General features: G+C 46.3%; 2 protein-coding genes and 1 long non-coding RNA gene across 5 annotated transcripts in view; all 3 read left to right on the plus strand.

Annotated features, from left to right (window-relative positions):
* The first annotated feature begins 170 nt into the window (after positions 1–170).
* On the plus strand, positions 171–5,344 carry LOC148881938 (uncharacterized). Of its 3 annotated transcripts, XM_088989001.1 has the most exons (6): positions 171–458; positions 978–1,436; positions 1,782–1,939; positions 4,488–4,559; positions 4,675–4,908; positions 5,046–5,341. In XM_088989001.1, the coding sequence occupies exons 3-6, from the start codon at positions 1,817–1,819 to the stop codon at positions 5,157–5,159; spliced, it is 543 nt and encodes a 180-aa protein (XP_088845127.1). In that variant the 5' UTR covers positions 171–458; positions 978–1,436; positions 1,782–1,816; the 3' UTR covers positions 5,160–5,341. The 3 variants fall into 3 exon arrangements, with proteins under 3 accessions (XP_088845127.1, XP_088845126.1, XP_088845125.1); XM_088989000.1 differs by having other exon boundaries at positions 171–1,436; XM_088988999.1 differs by lacking the exons at positions 171–458; positions 978–1,436 and having other exon boundaries at positions 1,577–1,939; positions 5,046–5,344.
* A 1,120-nt stretch (positions 5,345–6,464) lies between these two features.
* ifng1 (interferon gamma 1) lies at positions 6,465–9,416 on the plus strand. Its single transcript, XM_088988980.1, has 4 exons — positions 6,465–6,663; positions 6,758–6,829; positions 7,913–8,152; positions 9,160–9,416. The coding sequence occupies exons 1-4, from the start codon at positions 6,496–6,498 to the stop codon at positions 9,280–9,282; spliced, it is 603 nt and encodes a 200-aa protein (XP_088845106.1). The 5' UTR covers positions 6,465–6,495; the 3' UTR covers positions 9,283–9,416.
* A 2,781-nt stretch (positions 9,417–12,197) lies between these two features.
* The window catches only part of LOC148881940 (uncharacterized), a 37,515-nt gene continuing 35,881 nt past the window's right edge, over positions 12,198–13,831 (plus strand). Inside the window, exons 1-2 of the long non-coding RNA XR_016113641.1 lie at positions 12,198–12,374; positions 12,502–12,609. This is a non-coding gene — a long non-coding RNA (uncharacterized LOC148881940). The remainder of the gene's footprint in view (positions 12,375–12,501; positions 12,610–13,831) is intronic.

A 13,831-nucleotide genomic window follows, 5' to 3' on the forward strand; every position in this document is an offset into this window, starting at 1 on the left:
ATAATAATAAAGGGCCGGGTTATCGTTTTGTACACTGCGCGTGCGCGTAAAAAAATGGTAGCCAGTCCCGGAGTTCCCCGAGACCCGCCCACCAGGTGACTTCCTCGTTGGAATTTGCCACAGCCGCACGTGACGTCTACACCCCCCCCCCCCTCTTCCTGCATTTGCAGGCGCGCGTCCGTGAAATTGGAGCAGTCGTCCACCACAGGTGCGCGGTGACGTCAAATTAGCGTCACCTGCCAGGGCTTCATTAGTGGATTTGGTGGCAGAGAAGGCGCTCTTCCTCTTCCGGTGTCGCTGCCGTTTCCCCGCGGTCGCCGTCCCCATTTGCGGCTGCGTCTTTTCCGCCCGTTTGGACGTCGGACATCAGCGAACGACGGATCGCAGCTGGCTTCCATCGACCGGACGGACTCGGGCGGTGGATTTGCTTCGTTTGGACTCCCCCAATCCCCCGAAAGGTTTCCCGCCCAAGTCACTTTGGGCTCATTCGTTCGCAAACGAACCGGTTCATTTGTCTCGGCTCACTAAAAAGATCGGCTTTGTGGCTCCCAAATGGCTCTTCAATTTGTTGTGTTTTTTTTTTTTGTTGCTTAAATTAACTAACAACCAAAAGTCATATAAAATCACGTGAAAAAGAATTACTCATGTAAAAAAAATACCATATATTAAATATTTTTATTTATATGGCTTGATTTATATGCACAGAGAGCATCCACAAACTTTCACTTTCCCTGTGGTTACTCTGGTCTGATGATCAGCTGTCACTAATTGGCTTTTCATATTTATAATGCCATCATACCAACTAGTAAAAAAATATAATTGAATAATAATAACGGCATAATGCAATAACATTTGTCCACCTGTCTACCCTAACGTCCCCCCTTGCCCCTTCTCCTCACTGCTGCGTGTGTCTCTAATTCTCCCCTCCCTCCTCCTACCACGGATATCGACCAATCACGTGCGGCTTTTAACCGAAGACTGGGGACGGGGAATCGAGGAAGAAACAAAGTCGGCTCCCCTTTCCGGCTCCTTGTTAGGAACCAGCTCTCTTTTTTTCACTTGAGAGATCCGGCTGTAAGAACCAGCTCGTTCGTGAATGACACATCACTACAAACTACAAAGAGGCCAGTGGAAAGACGACCAAAAAGACATCGAGTGAGGGGAAAACCTTTCGGACATTCTGTAGAAACAAAAGTTGGCGTTGCGGCCGCTCAAAGTAGCTCAGCCGTCCACCTCGTGGCCTCCTTGGCCTTGAGCACCCACACGCTTCCATCCCCACGATGGAGGGGGGGGGGGAGTACCGGCAAACTTTTGGAAGCACGCAAGCTTATGGAGGAACCGAGCCCGCACACAGTCACACGTCAGCCCACCCTTGAGTCTTCTACGAAAATTGACCTCAACCGCGGTTACCTGGGAGCGTCCTCGCCGAGATGGAGGTGAGTGGAAATGCCATCAGGCAAGGCCCTGTGTGTGTGTGTGTGTGTGTGTGTGTGTGTGTGTGTGTGTGTGTGTGTGTGTGTGTGTGTGTGTGTGTGTGTGTGTGTGTGTGTGTGTGTGTGTGTGTGTGTGTGTGTGTGTGTGTGTGCGCGCGCGCGCGTGCCTGTGTGTGTGTGTGTGTGTGTGTGTGGTTCTTCGCAGCGGCGTGTTTCAGAGGAAGATTCTGGTGTTTTCTGCCGAGTGGCCACAGACCACAAGCAAGCAAAAGATGCGTATAAAAGATGCGAGCGGCGTTCAGCCATTTGAAGTGAAAAACCAGCGCTTGTCATTTTGTCTCTCGTCAGGTGCCTCTCGTCTTTGGTCACTCGTCTTCGCCGCCATGTCCCCTTGGAGCCGTTCGTGTCTGCTGGTCCTCCTGCTGGGTGCCGCGGTGGCGCAGGCCGCTTACTTGGACCCGCATCCTGACCTCAGGAAAATCCTGGAGGACATCTCCAAAGATGTGGTGAGCTGATGGTGTTCCGCTGGGATCATGCTATGCGCCACTCCATTTTCTCATTTAATTTTGATGATCATTTTGTGAGCGTGTTGTGTCCGTCAGCTCCCGTCGTGTGGCCGTCCTTTGGCGTGCGTGTGTGTGTGTTTTTTGGAAGCCCGCCAGTGTGTTTGCATCATTTGATAACTTTTCTTTCGCCGTCCGTGGTCATACTTTGCCATCATGATGTCTGATGATGCATTTCAGCATTTGATAGTCACAATAATAATCATCATCATCATCCGTCTGTATAAGCTCTCAGTCGTACAAGAGTGGTCCATCGATGAAAAGGTTTCTTCAGCCGTCATCTTCTTTACTTCTTTGAAGGTGTCGGACGTTTCGCTTGTTATCCAAGCTGCTTCGTCAGCGAAATAGTCTTTTGCTGGTTGGCTGCCTAATGAAAAACAAACTAATGTGGTTTATTCAATACATTGTAAAAATGACGTCTGTGTAAGCTCTCAGTCGTACAGGAGTGGTCCATCGATGAAAAGGTTTCTTCAGCCGTCATCTGTACTTCTTTGAAGGTGTCGGACGTTTGGCTTCCACTTCGACCGGTATCACCTCAACAGTATTACTAATCCTATGTTGCCTAACAGGCTATTGTATGAACGATCCAAATTGAACCTCACACCACCAAACCGGTTTAATGAAGAGAACCAACTAGCCTTTTTGGATTGTAAAGTAACAGACTGCTTAGGCAACATAGGCTTAGTTATGCTGATGAGGTGATACCAGAGTAAATGAGGCAATCAGGCCAGTCAGACCTCATACTCAGGCAGGACAATAGAAGTAATCAGTTAGGACAATAGTAGATCAATCAGTAGTAGTCCACAATAGTGGAACAATCAGTGGAGCCGCAGGGAGTAGTCCTCTGCTCCCCCCAACCTGAGAGCAGGGACCAATCATAGCTGAGTGCGGCACCGCCACGTCTGGACGGTAGGGATATATATATAGCGCCGAAACTACCAGTAAAAGACTTTTGTTCGCTGATGAAGCATCTTGGATAAGAAGCGAAATGTCCGACACCTTCAAAGAAGTACAGATGACGGCTGAAGAAACATTTTCATCAATAATCATCATCAGAAACCCTTTAATCATCCCACAATGTGGAAATTTGCAGTCCACAGCAGTAATTTGGGGGGGTGCAAGGATAAAAAACAAAATATTTTAAGCAGAATAATAAATGTCAGAAGACTGAGGTGTATACTGTAACTGTGCAAAAAAAACTGTACATAGTGCGAGTGTCAGAGAAAAACATAAAGTGGCTGTGCTCTTTACAGTACCAGAGTCCAGTTTTTTTCACACTTGATTATTAAGAAGCCTGACAGCAGTCGGTAGGGATGAGCGGCGGTACCGCGTTCTTGCAGCGCGACTGTAACAGTCTCCGGCTGAAGGAGCTACCCAGTGCTGTCAGGGTGGGCAGGAAGGCGTGGGAGGGGCTGTCCATCATAGCTTTTAGTTTAGCTAGCGTCCGTCTGTTGCCCAGCTCCTCCAGAGAGTCCAGCGAGCAGCCCACGACAGAACTGGCCCTCTTAACCAGGCGCTCCAGTCTTTTCCTGTCCCGTGTGGTGATGCTGCCTGACCAGCAGACAATTCCATAGTGGATGGCTGATGCCACCACAGAGTCATAGAAAGTCTTAAGGAGTGACCCCTGAACTCCAAAAGACCTCGGTTTCCTGAGTAGGAAGAGGCGACTTTGTCCCTTTTTGATGAGGGCATCCGTGTTTGTAGGCCAGTCCAGTTTATTGTTGAGACTAACACCCAGGTACTTGGAGGAGGTCACCCTCTCTATGTCCGTACCTTAGGTGTTCAACGGTGCAGGTGAGGCTTGTTTCCTGCAGAAATCCACAACCCAGTTGATCTGGAGGTGACTCTGCTGACACCAGTCCACAAAGTCCTTGGCAGTCAGTCCCCTGTACTCCCGATCATCTCCCTCTGTAATGAGGCCGACGATAGCTGAGTCGTCAGAGAACTTCTGAAGGTGGCTGGTTAGAGTGTTGTAATTGAAGTCCGAGGTTCAGAGGGTGAACAGTAGAGGACTGTCCCTTGCGGCGCTCCGGTCCTGCAGAGAAGACTGTCCGACTCACAGTTATTTGCCCTCACGTACTGTGGCTGGTTTGTGAGGTAGGCTGTAATCCAAGGTGTGAGGTGGTGGTCCACACCGGCATGGGCTGGATGGTGTTGAAGGCACTGGAGAAATTGAAGGAAATAATAGTAATACGGTAAAGTCTCGTTATATCGACAGTACTGCTTATTCCGATACTATTTCTATGAACGCAAGGAGAAAATTTACATGCCGCAGGATCGGATATATCGATAGTCCGGTTATATCGATATTTTTTCCGACTCCCGAGAATATAACGAGACTTTACTGTAATAATATTACATAAGCGCCTTTCAAAACTTTGGTCCTATTGCTGGTTTCACCATGTTCCCACTTAAGTGTGCGTCTGTGTGTATTTATGCATTTTTTTGCGGTTGTTTCACTATGTTCAAGTTGCGTGTGTATGTGTTTCAGGATCTGAAGAGCGTGAACATCAGCACTCACCCTCCCTTCAACGGCGTCATCCGGAGCATCAAAGCGTGTCAGGTAAGAACATCAACACGGCGAGGGCGTCCATCGGTGAAACGAACCCCCCCCCCCCCCCCCCCCACACCCGTCCAGCCACATCGAATGATCGGTAGTAACCCCCCCCCCCCCGCAGAACCGAGAGGAGGTCAAGCTGATAAAGGCCACGTTGCGCGTTTACGTGGATATTTTGGAGAGAATCAAGTGCAACGCTACCCTGCTGAAGGCCGTGCCAGACCGGGCCAGGAGGGAGCAGCTTACGCGCAATGTGGACCACCTCACCAACAAGATGCGCCACCTCAGCGCCAACCTGGCCCACCGACATTGCCCCAATACCAACGACGTCCTCCATCAGCTCGAGCAGCTCAAGGTGAAAAAAATCCTTTTTTTGGAGAAAAAAATGTCATTGGAAAAACGAGCAACAATCATCTCGCCCCGTTTTTCGTTGTTGTTGTTTTCTTTTTCTTGGAGGGGTCAATTTGACCCGAATTCTTTGTGCGTTTGCAGGTGGATGACATGACATTCCAAAAGAGGGCACTGTCTCAGTTCCTGGAGGTGTACAATATGGCAACTGTGATTGGCTCTCGTTCGCTGGCCCCGCCCAGCGAAGCCTCCCCATGAATCTTATTCAGGCTTTTCTTACCCCCCCCCCCAATCCTCCTAATTTATTGCTTAATTTAATTCCCTTTTGTACTTTAATTTATGGTCGCTAGTGGAAGGCGTAGGAACATTTTTGATGGGTCTGGATCTTGTTTTGATTGTGTGCGTATTTGTGTGTTGATCTAAGTGTTAGTAATAAAAGCGCACGTCTAAAAGTCGCGTTTGGTCCCTCATGTTTTCTTAAAGGTGATAACTCGGCCTCATTGCAGAGGGTTGCGTTTCAGCCACTTTCTCTTTGACTCGATCATGATGTCGTGCACTTTGACCTTTCGAGAATTTCCCCCGCGCCCGCCGGCAGGGACTTTTGGCGTCTTCCCGCCACTGCATGATGCATATCTGAGTGCCTTCCGGGTTGAGTGAAAGCTTAGCTAGCTATCTGTTAGCTATCTATTAGCTAGCTAGCTTTTTATCCAAGTTACTTCGCTATCTATTAGCTAGCTTTCTATCTGAGTTACTTCCGGGTTGAGTGAAGGCCTAGCTAGCTATCTGTTAGCCATCTATTAGCTAGCTAGCTCTCTATCCGAGTTACCTAGCTATCTATTAGCTGTCTATTAGCTACAGAGCTTACTTCCGGGTTGAGTGAACGCTGGCGCTTGTGGCTGCCGCTGCTCACCCACAGAAAAACTTATCCTGTGACTGTAAAGTGACCTTGAGAGTTTTGAAAGGTGCTTATAAATGAAATGTATTATTATTATTATTATTATAAAATGATGTTGAAGGTGAAAATGGGCTTGAAAACCTCACGGGGAAAAACCAAAGAACAAAAAAAAAAAACGGCGTTCCGTGTGCGAAATTGAACAAAAGTCGTCAGTGTGCGGGCTAGCCCAAGATGGCTGCCCGATGGCTTCGGCCAGGCTGACGCTTCAGCTTATTTTTGAACGTTGGCGGCGGCATCTGGTACAAATAAGCTGCCATCGGACTGGGGGTTAGCTTAGCGCGTAGCTGAACGCTGGAGGAGACTCGCCGCGAGCATTGGCAGCAAACCGAATCCCGGCGGTGAAGGAAATTCACCCAAAATTCCTGTAAAGCTCATGACTTCCTTTTCGTTTCCAGTACGTCGGCGTGTTTCTGGCCTCTTGCGGACGTCGCGCGGTGGTCGGCGTGCGTGCGCGTGTGTGGGAGACCCCTCACCTTGTCCTTCTGTGAACTTTAGTGATTTCAAGGAAATCGTCAAACCGCAGTTTCACACTGAAATCATCACTTTGTGTGTGCGCGCGTGAAAGCATCTCGTCTTTTAAACGCGAGACATCGCCGACAAGTCAGCACTTACTCACGTCTCACCAAGTCGAGGCCCGGCATGGAAATTGGACCCGCGACGCACACAAAGGCGAGAGTCCAGTTCAGAATGGTCGCCTCAGCAAGGTCCGTGATTGGAGTGTGCGCCTATCTGTGTCTATCTACAGTGGGGACCTCTCACGTGCCCTTGAGGATGAACAGAACTATTCAGAACCTACTCCAGTTATATGTGAGTACCAGTGCGATTGGACAGGATGGACCACTTCATTGTATTTGTGTTCACGTCCCGTCTCATTGTGTACATGTGGTGTGTGTGTCCGCAGAAAATCCCAGCCAAAGAACGTTTTAACGGCCATCCCATCTTCTCCAGAGAACTCCTGGGCACACAGATGGAGGTAAGAGCAGGTCATTAGCCTAGCCTATCTTAGATGAAAAGGTTTCTTCAGCCGTCATCTGTACTTCTTTGAAGGTGTCGGATGTTTTGCTCCTCGTCCGAAGAGCTTCGTCAGCGAACTAAGGTTGTGGTGCTAACTCTGGCCCTGTGTATATCCGTAATGGACAGAGGTGGCAGTTCCAGACTGATGATAAAAATAATACATTTAATTTCTAAGCGCCTTTCAAAACTCTCAAGGACACTCTACAGTCACTGGATGTTTTTTTTGTTTTGTGCGGGTGAGCAGCGGCAGCCATTCGGGCCAGTGTTCACTCTACTCGGAAGTAACACAGCAGCAAAGTTATGAAAGGAAGAGAAAAGGAAAGAAAGGTAACAAAATAACAAATAATATGACAACACAGACACAGAGAGTCATTCATTCTGAAGCACTTTCTGTACCCTCTTTGTGACATGAAGCAGTTCTAGATGAAAGAGGAGAGGATCAAAGCATCCTTTTCAGCAGTGGATCAGGGGCGGCATGGTGGAATGTGCACGTCTACTACAAGCTAAATGTTGAAAGCAAACACGAAGCGGTAGCATCCATTGACAAAAAGAGATTGTCTCACATAAATCTGCTTCAATTCCAAGCCGCGACAGTTCCACATACGCATTGGCGCTCTGTGCTAACGCTCCTTTCTGCTCTAAGGTTGGGGGAGCAGTAGACTCCTTTCCAAAGCTAATCTGATTACTTCTTTTGTTCCAAACTTCTTTTGTTCTGAACAAATGTAATCTAGAGGGCCAGAGTTACCAGCACAACTTTAGTTCACTGACGAAGCTCTTCGGTTGAGTAGCCAAACATCCGATACTTTCAAAGAAGTCCAGATGACGGCTGAAGAACCCTTTCATCGTTGGACCGCTCCTGTACGACAGAGAGCCTACACATACGTAGCCTATTTTAGCGAAGCTTGTTTTTTTTTTTTTTTTGCATTGAGGCAGCCTGGCGGGCTTGGCTGTCACTCAAAGTGCTGCAAGATGGTTGCACAACAATTCCAAAACAGCAGAGCCCCGTCCCCCCTTTCCTGACCGTGACTGTTGTGTGTTTCAGGCCAAGGGCATGCTAATGTCGGCGGTGCTGCAGTTGTATGAGGAGCTACTGGGGAACATGCTGAAGCGGCTGCCGAACCCCGTGGCGCACGGGCCAGACGCCACCCCCGCGCCCAAAACCGCCGTCGACGCCCGGGTCGGCCTGGGTTATCTGCTGAGGCGCGTGCGGGACCTGAGAAAGTACCGATATCAGGAGCAGGACAAAATTCTCGACGGCCTGCGCAAGCTCCAACATTTGCAGGTACGCCGCCGCCCTCCTTTGAAATACAGTGATACCTCGGCTCACGAACGCCTTGGCTCATAAACTTTTTGGCTTACGAACGTTAAATGCACGAGAATTTAATCTTGGCATCCGAACTATTTTTCGGGATGCACACAATAAGTGATGTGTCGTTCGCAACACACTTTGCTGCTGTGAAATGGAAATTTCTCCACTGTGAGACTAATAAAGGCATATCCATCCATCCATCCATCCATCCATCCATCCAAACGAACCCGTTCTCCTAACAAGGAAATAGCAGCCGACTTGTTATGGTCCTCTATTCCCCGCCCACAGTATTCGGTTAAAGCCGCACGTGATTGGTCAAGAACGCAGCGGTGACTGGGGGGGTTACAGAGACAGATAGATAGGCAGACGACAGAGAGAAAGTGAGAAAATTGATAGATAGACAGTGAAATATCCCATCAATCAGGCTCCACAAATCACCTGCACACGCCATCTGTACACTTGATGCAAAAAGCTATCAACCCAGCTAAACAGAACACAATTGATGAGGAACTTATCGCAGAGAAAGCACGGCAACTTCACTCGGATATCTTCAAGAGGCAACCTGGAAGTTGGTTATCCATTGATGATTTCAAGGCTAGCCACGGATGGTTCGAGAACTTTAAGCGTCGTACAGGGATTCATAGTGTCATTCATCATGGTGAGGCAGCCAACCAATAAGGTATATTTTGTGTTGTTTTAAGGCTTAGAAAATTAGAAAGTAGAAAGTTATGTTTTATGGGGACCTGGGAATGGATTATTCTCATTTTAATGGTTTCCTATGGGAAATTAATGTTTGGGATACACACTTTTCGCCTTACACACTGTCTGGGAACCAATTAAGTTCGTAAGCTAAGGTATCGCTGTATTTTCAGCTTTGAGCCAGCTCTTTTGTCGCATGTTCTATGCGCTTTTATTTACGTTGTTCCGATGACGCGAGATAATATAAGAATATCGTTTTCCTTCGCTGTCTGTCCCCTAAGATGGATGACCTGGTTGTCCAGAGCAAAGCATTGTGGGAGCTGCCCTGGCTCTACGAGGAGGCCAGCTCGTTGGCCCAGAGCGTGAGGACCAGAAGGCCGCGGCGCCGCATGCGCAAACCGTGAGCCTGGCCGGTGGGATTTGTTTTCATCCAATCGCATTTGACTTGTATTTATTACCATGCTCTCCACAAACCCATTTAGCGTTCCTGGATATTTATGATGCTATTTAAGAATTTATTGTGATTATTTATGAGCTATTTATTGATTGGCATGGAATAAAGATGCTACAATTGAATTCGCTGCACCTTTGTTTTCATTGACCCCCGGAACACTCCCCAAATACAGTAAAGAAATTACAGTGATTCCGCGGATTCCGAACGCTGTCGCTAACAAACTTTTCACCTTACGAACATTAAATTCGCGAGAATATAATCTTGGCTGACGAACTATTTTTCGGGAAACACACGGAGCGCCACAATGAGTGATGTGTCGTTCGCGAACGAGCCGGTTCTTGGAGCTCCAAACAAGGAGCTGAAAATTGTAGCCGGCTTTTTTCCGCCCTATACCCCACCTCCAGTCTTCGGTTAAAGCCGCAAGTGATTGGTCAAGATCCGTGGTAGAGGAGGTAGGAGACACACGCAGCAGTGGGGGGGGGGGGGTTACAGAAACAGAAACACACTCAGGTACACACGCGCGCGAAAGGGAGACGACAGGGCTTGAAACAAAAAAACAAAAGTGAAAAGGTGAGGACATGGATAGAAAACACAGTGAAATTTGGACTTGTTTCAACTTTATTGATAGTTGAAAGGCAGAGTGTAGACTGCAAGGTTAAAATATCCCATTAATCAGGCTCCACAAATTGGAAGAGAACCTATAAGCAAGGGAACCAGCTATTAATGAAGTTTCTAGTGTGTCTGCCTGTATCTGTTGCTGGTGCAATATCACAACTTCTAAGATGTACAACCCAGAGCTCCTTGAGACACTTTATGCAAAAAGCTATCCATTCAATCAAGCCATCAACAACCATAACAAAGGTAAATAAAATGACTGTGTTATACAGCACAGTTTATTTCTTTAATTACAATACAAGAGCCCATTTAGTATCCAAAAAATAAGGTATATTTGGTGTAGTTTTAAGGCTTATTTAGTTGAAAATTGTTTTATGGGGACCTGGGAACAAATTATTCTCATTTTAATGATTTCCTATGTGAAATTAATGTTTGGAATATACACTTTTCGCCTTACACACACTTTCTGGGAACCAATTAAGTTCGTAAGCCAAGGTATCACTGTACTTGAAATAATTGGCATACTCGCAAGTACACTCTAAGAGAACATTAAATCTGCAATGCGTGTGTGTCTGCTTGCGTGCATGTGTGTCTGTCTGGATGTGAGTTTCCGTGTGAGATGCGTGGCAGTGGGGGTGGCTGCAACCGCGAAAAAAAAAAACATGACAATGTTGAGACAGAAACTAAGACTTGCTGTTCACCTTTGCCTTTGCATATGTGTTTTGGTGTGAGTCAGCAGCGGGCGCAGGAAAAGGAAACAATTTGTTTCCTTTCTAAAAATGTGTCACAGACTGAGACCATGTGGAATGTTTATTTTAATTGTATTGATATTTTTGACAGTGAATGGAAATGTTCTATTTTTTTGCAGTGCCATCTTCTGCAAAAAAACGTTAGTGCCATTCACAGATGGAGATTTGAGGGTCGCTGTTTGGCCTGTCATGACTGGTGATGCATTGGCAGTGTGTGTGAGAGAGATTGTATTTTGTGATAAGTGTGTGTGTGGTTTGTGTGTTTTTGTATTGATGTTCTTGATTGTCTACAGTAGGTGTCTGTAACCTATATACGGCTTGTGAGCCATATATAGCTCTTTTGATGATTGCATCTGGCTCGCCGATAAAACTAAATATATGTACATATTCTCGCTTTTTCGTTCTTCATGTCCTGTTTTGGCGGCGGTTGACGGAAAGTGAAATTTTGATTGGATGATACTGACCTATGGCCGGTGATATCAAAACAGGTAAACGCCCCCTTTTAAATAAGTTTGACGAGTAATAAAAAATGGACGGAAGGACTCGCCTTTGTGGAGACAAAAAGTTCTGCCGTAATGCTAATTTGCAATGAAACAAGACCACGAATGAAACAGTTGAATGTCAGCGGCACTTTGACACGCCCCATTCTAACGTTAGCATCAATATACTTTTGTGAAAGACAGCGGAAAGCAAGCGTGCAAGCTAATGAGCCGCATGCAGTCTCACTAGCAGTAGCTTCGCCTATGGACCCGGCAAGTTGACTTTCATTTCGATCTGGATTTTTTTTTACCAATCACGAGGAACGGAAAACATTTACGTATATTAATGGTGAGTATTATCTCAAAGTTATTTTAAATTATATATTCTGAAATTTTGTTGAAATCACGTGCGTGTTTGTTTGTGTGAGCGTGTATGTGTGGCTCTCACCGAATAACATTTCTAAATATTTTACTTATATGGCTCTCGTAGTCAAAAAAGTTCCCGACCGCTGGTCTGCAGTATTGGGAAATGGGAAGCCGGGCTGTGTTTTGGTGACATCTGGTGGACACAATAGAGCCACTTGTGTTTAAGTGTTGCGTCGTGTTAACAGAGCTACTTGTGTGGGAAATTATCTAATTCAGTATGATGATAATAATAATAATAATAATAATAATACATTTCATTTGTAAGCGCCTTTCAAAACTCTCAAGGTCACTTGGCTTTTCGGTTGAATTCCGCACAATTTTTTGACTCGATTTTACACTCCAGTGTCCCGTCAATTGGCACTATCGCGGATTTATTAGAAGTTCGGAGGACTGCGAGGGGACGGACGGGCGTTAAATGGCTACGTTTCGGCAATTAACACCACAGAAGCAGAACAGAGCAAAGCAAAAGAAAAAGAGGAAGAAGCCCAAAAAAGAGGACGACGAAGAAGAAGAGAACGCGGAAGTGTCCATTGATCATATTTGGCGGCAAATTGGAAAGGGAGAAAGGCGAATCATTAGCAGCTTCCCAACTCGTCCGTTTCAAGATTCACATTGACAATTTACATTGTTGTAAAAGAACAAACGCCACAAAACTCGACGAGTGGGCGAGTTTGAGGAGAAAGAGCAACCGGTTGAGCTCCAAAACAATTTTAGTATTACATTTGATTGGATTCGATAAACCTTTATTCGTCTCACGCTGGAGACCCGCGAGGGTAAGTTTAAGCCAGCAGTCACCTCCTCATATCGCTTGTGTTCGTGACCCAATAACTACAAATTAAGTGATCAAGAGCGTAACTTTGCCTTTCAATGTCAACATTTCCCGATACGTTCTGCCGGCAGGGCGCTGCCATGACAGACTTGTACGCCAGGTGGCACCCCCCCATCAACTGTGTCGAGCGCCGTCTGCAGGAACGTCACTTCTGGTGCTCCGCCACCTCACCTTTTTGAGTAAGTGCAAAGACGTTGAAATTCTTGACTTGATATCCCGTACAAAATTTTAATGTATTTACATCATAGCATAATGCTCCTGAAATAATCTTAGTTGAGCATTACGGCAGGGGTATTTGCCTCAAATGAAGGTGTTGTCTGACAATATTGCTTGCATGTAGGGATGAGCAGATCATCAAGTCAAACCATTTTTTGGGGTAGCATATTTTTTAGTTGGCAAGTTGTTGAATCCAAATTCAATCAGTACCATGTTAAAGTTCTTTCTCTCCACTTCAGAAACCTCTTAACATTTTTTTTCTTCATGTCAAGTGAAACAGAAGTGAACAGGTATAAGCACTGGATGACTGACACCCTTATTGTACAGTACAGAGATGCCTCAGCTTACAAACGCTTTCGCTCTCGAACATTTTGCCTCAGGAACATTAAATTCGCGAGCATATAGTCTTGGAGGAGGAACCAAACCACACGGCGCCACAGTGGCTGGCGGACTAGTTTTTGGCGGATGAACACCAAATCACACGGTCGAACAGAGCCACGGTGGCTGGTGCACTGGTTTTTGTCACCCCCTTTCTTTGAGTGTGGACGTGGTTTGTTATCAAGGATACTTTTGCTATTATGGGACCGAAAAAGACCCCACCACAGGCTAGTATTAAGCCTAAGAAGACATTGAAGGAAATTACGATCGATCAGAAGAAGATCACGGTGGCTGGTAGACTAGTGTTTGTCACCCTCTTTCTGAGTGCGGAAGTGGTTTGTTATCATGGATACTTTTGCTATTATGAGACCGAAAAATACCCCACCACAGGCTAGTGTTAAGCCAAAGAGGACACAAAAGAAAATTAAGGTCGAGCAGAAGAAGGAGATCATCGAAAAACACGAACGAGGTGTGCGTTTGTGTGACTTAGCGTCCCAGTACCAACACGCTAAGTCGACCATTGTAACGTGTGGCTAAGGTTATTTCTGTGTTGTATATGCAACGGTCTCAGGCAAATACCAAAAAACGTGAAAAACTTCTGTTGATTTGAATGAATGAAAAGCAGCTAGCAGGGGACAGTGTGAGTGAGTGTATTTTCGCTGAGAAAGCAGGGCAACTTCACTCGGGTATCATCAAGAGGCAAGTTTGTATGCTGAGGTATCACTGTATTGTATTTCTCTTCTGAAATGCAGTTAAATCAACTTTTTACTTCAGAGCTAGAAGATCAACAGTCAACAATCCCTGAAA

Source organism: Hippocampus bargibanti, linkage group LG22, assembly GCF_051943395.1.
Source record: "Hippocampus bargibanti isolate YZ-2025 linkage group LG22, ASM5194339v1, whole genome shotgun sequence".
Lineage (NCBI taxonomy): Eukaryota > Metazoa > Chordata > Actinopteri > Syngnathiformes > Syngnathidae > Hippocampus > Hippocampus bargibanti.

Bases quoted from the DNA above. Each gene is read 5' to 3' on its own strand.
- ifng1 (XM_088988980.1), top strand. From the start codon at position 6,496: ATGGAAATTGGACCCGCGACGCACACAAAGGCGAGAGTCCAGTTCAGA. The intron at 6,664-6,757 runs GTGAGTACCAGT...GTGTGTCCGCAG, and splicing joins AGAACCTACTCCAGTTATAT to AAAATCCCAGCCAAAGAACG. The intron at 6,830-7,912 runs GTAAGAGCAGGT...TGTGTGTTTCAG, and splicing joins TCCTGGGCACACAGATGGAG to GCCAAGGGCATGCTAATGTC.
- LOC148881938 (XM_088988999.1), top strand. From the start codon at position 1,706: ATGCGTATAAAAGATGCGAGCGGCGTTCAGCCATTTGAAGTGAAAAAC. The intron at 1,940-4,487 runs GTGAGCTGATGG...TATGTGTTTCAG, and splicing joins AGGACATCTCCAAAGATGTG to GATCTGAAGAGCGTGAACAT. The intron at 4,560-4,674 runs GTAAGAACATCA...CCCCCCCCGCAG, and splicing joins GGAGCATCAAAGCGTGTCAG to AACCGAGAGGAGGTCAAGCT.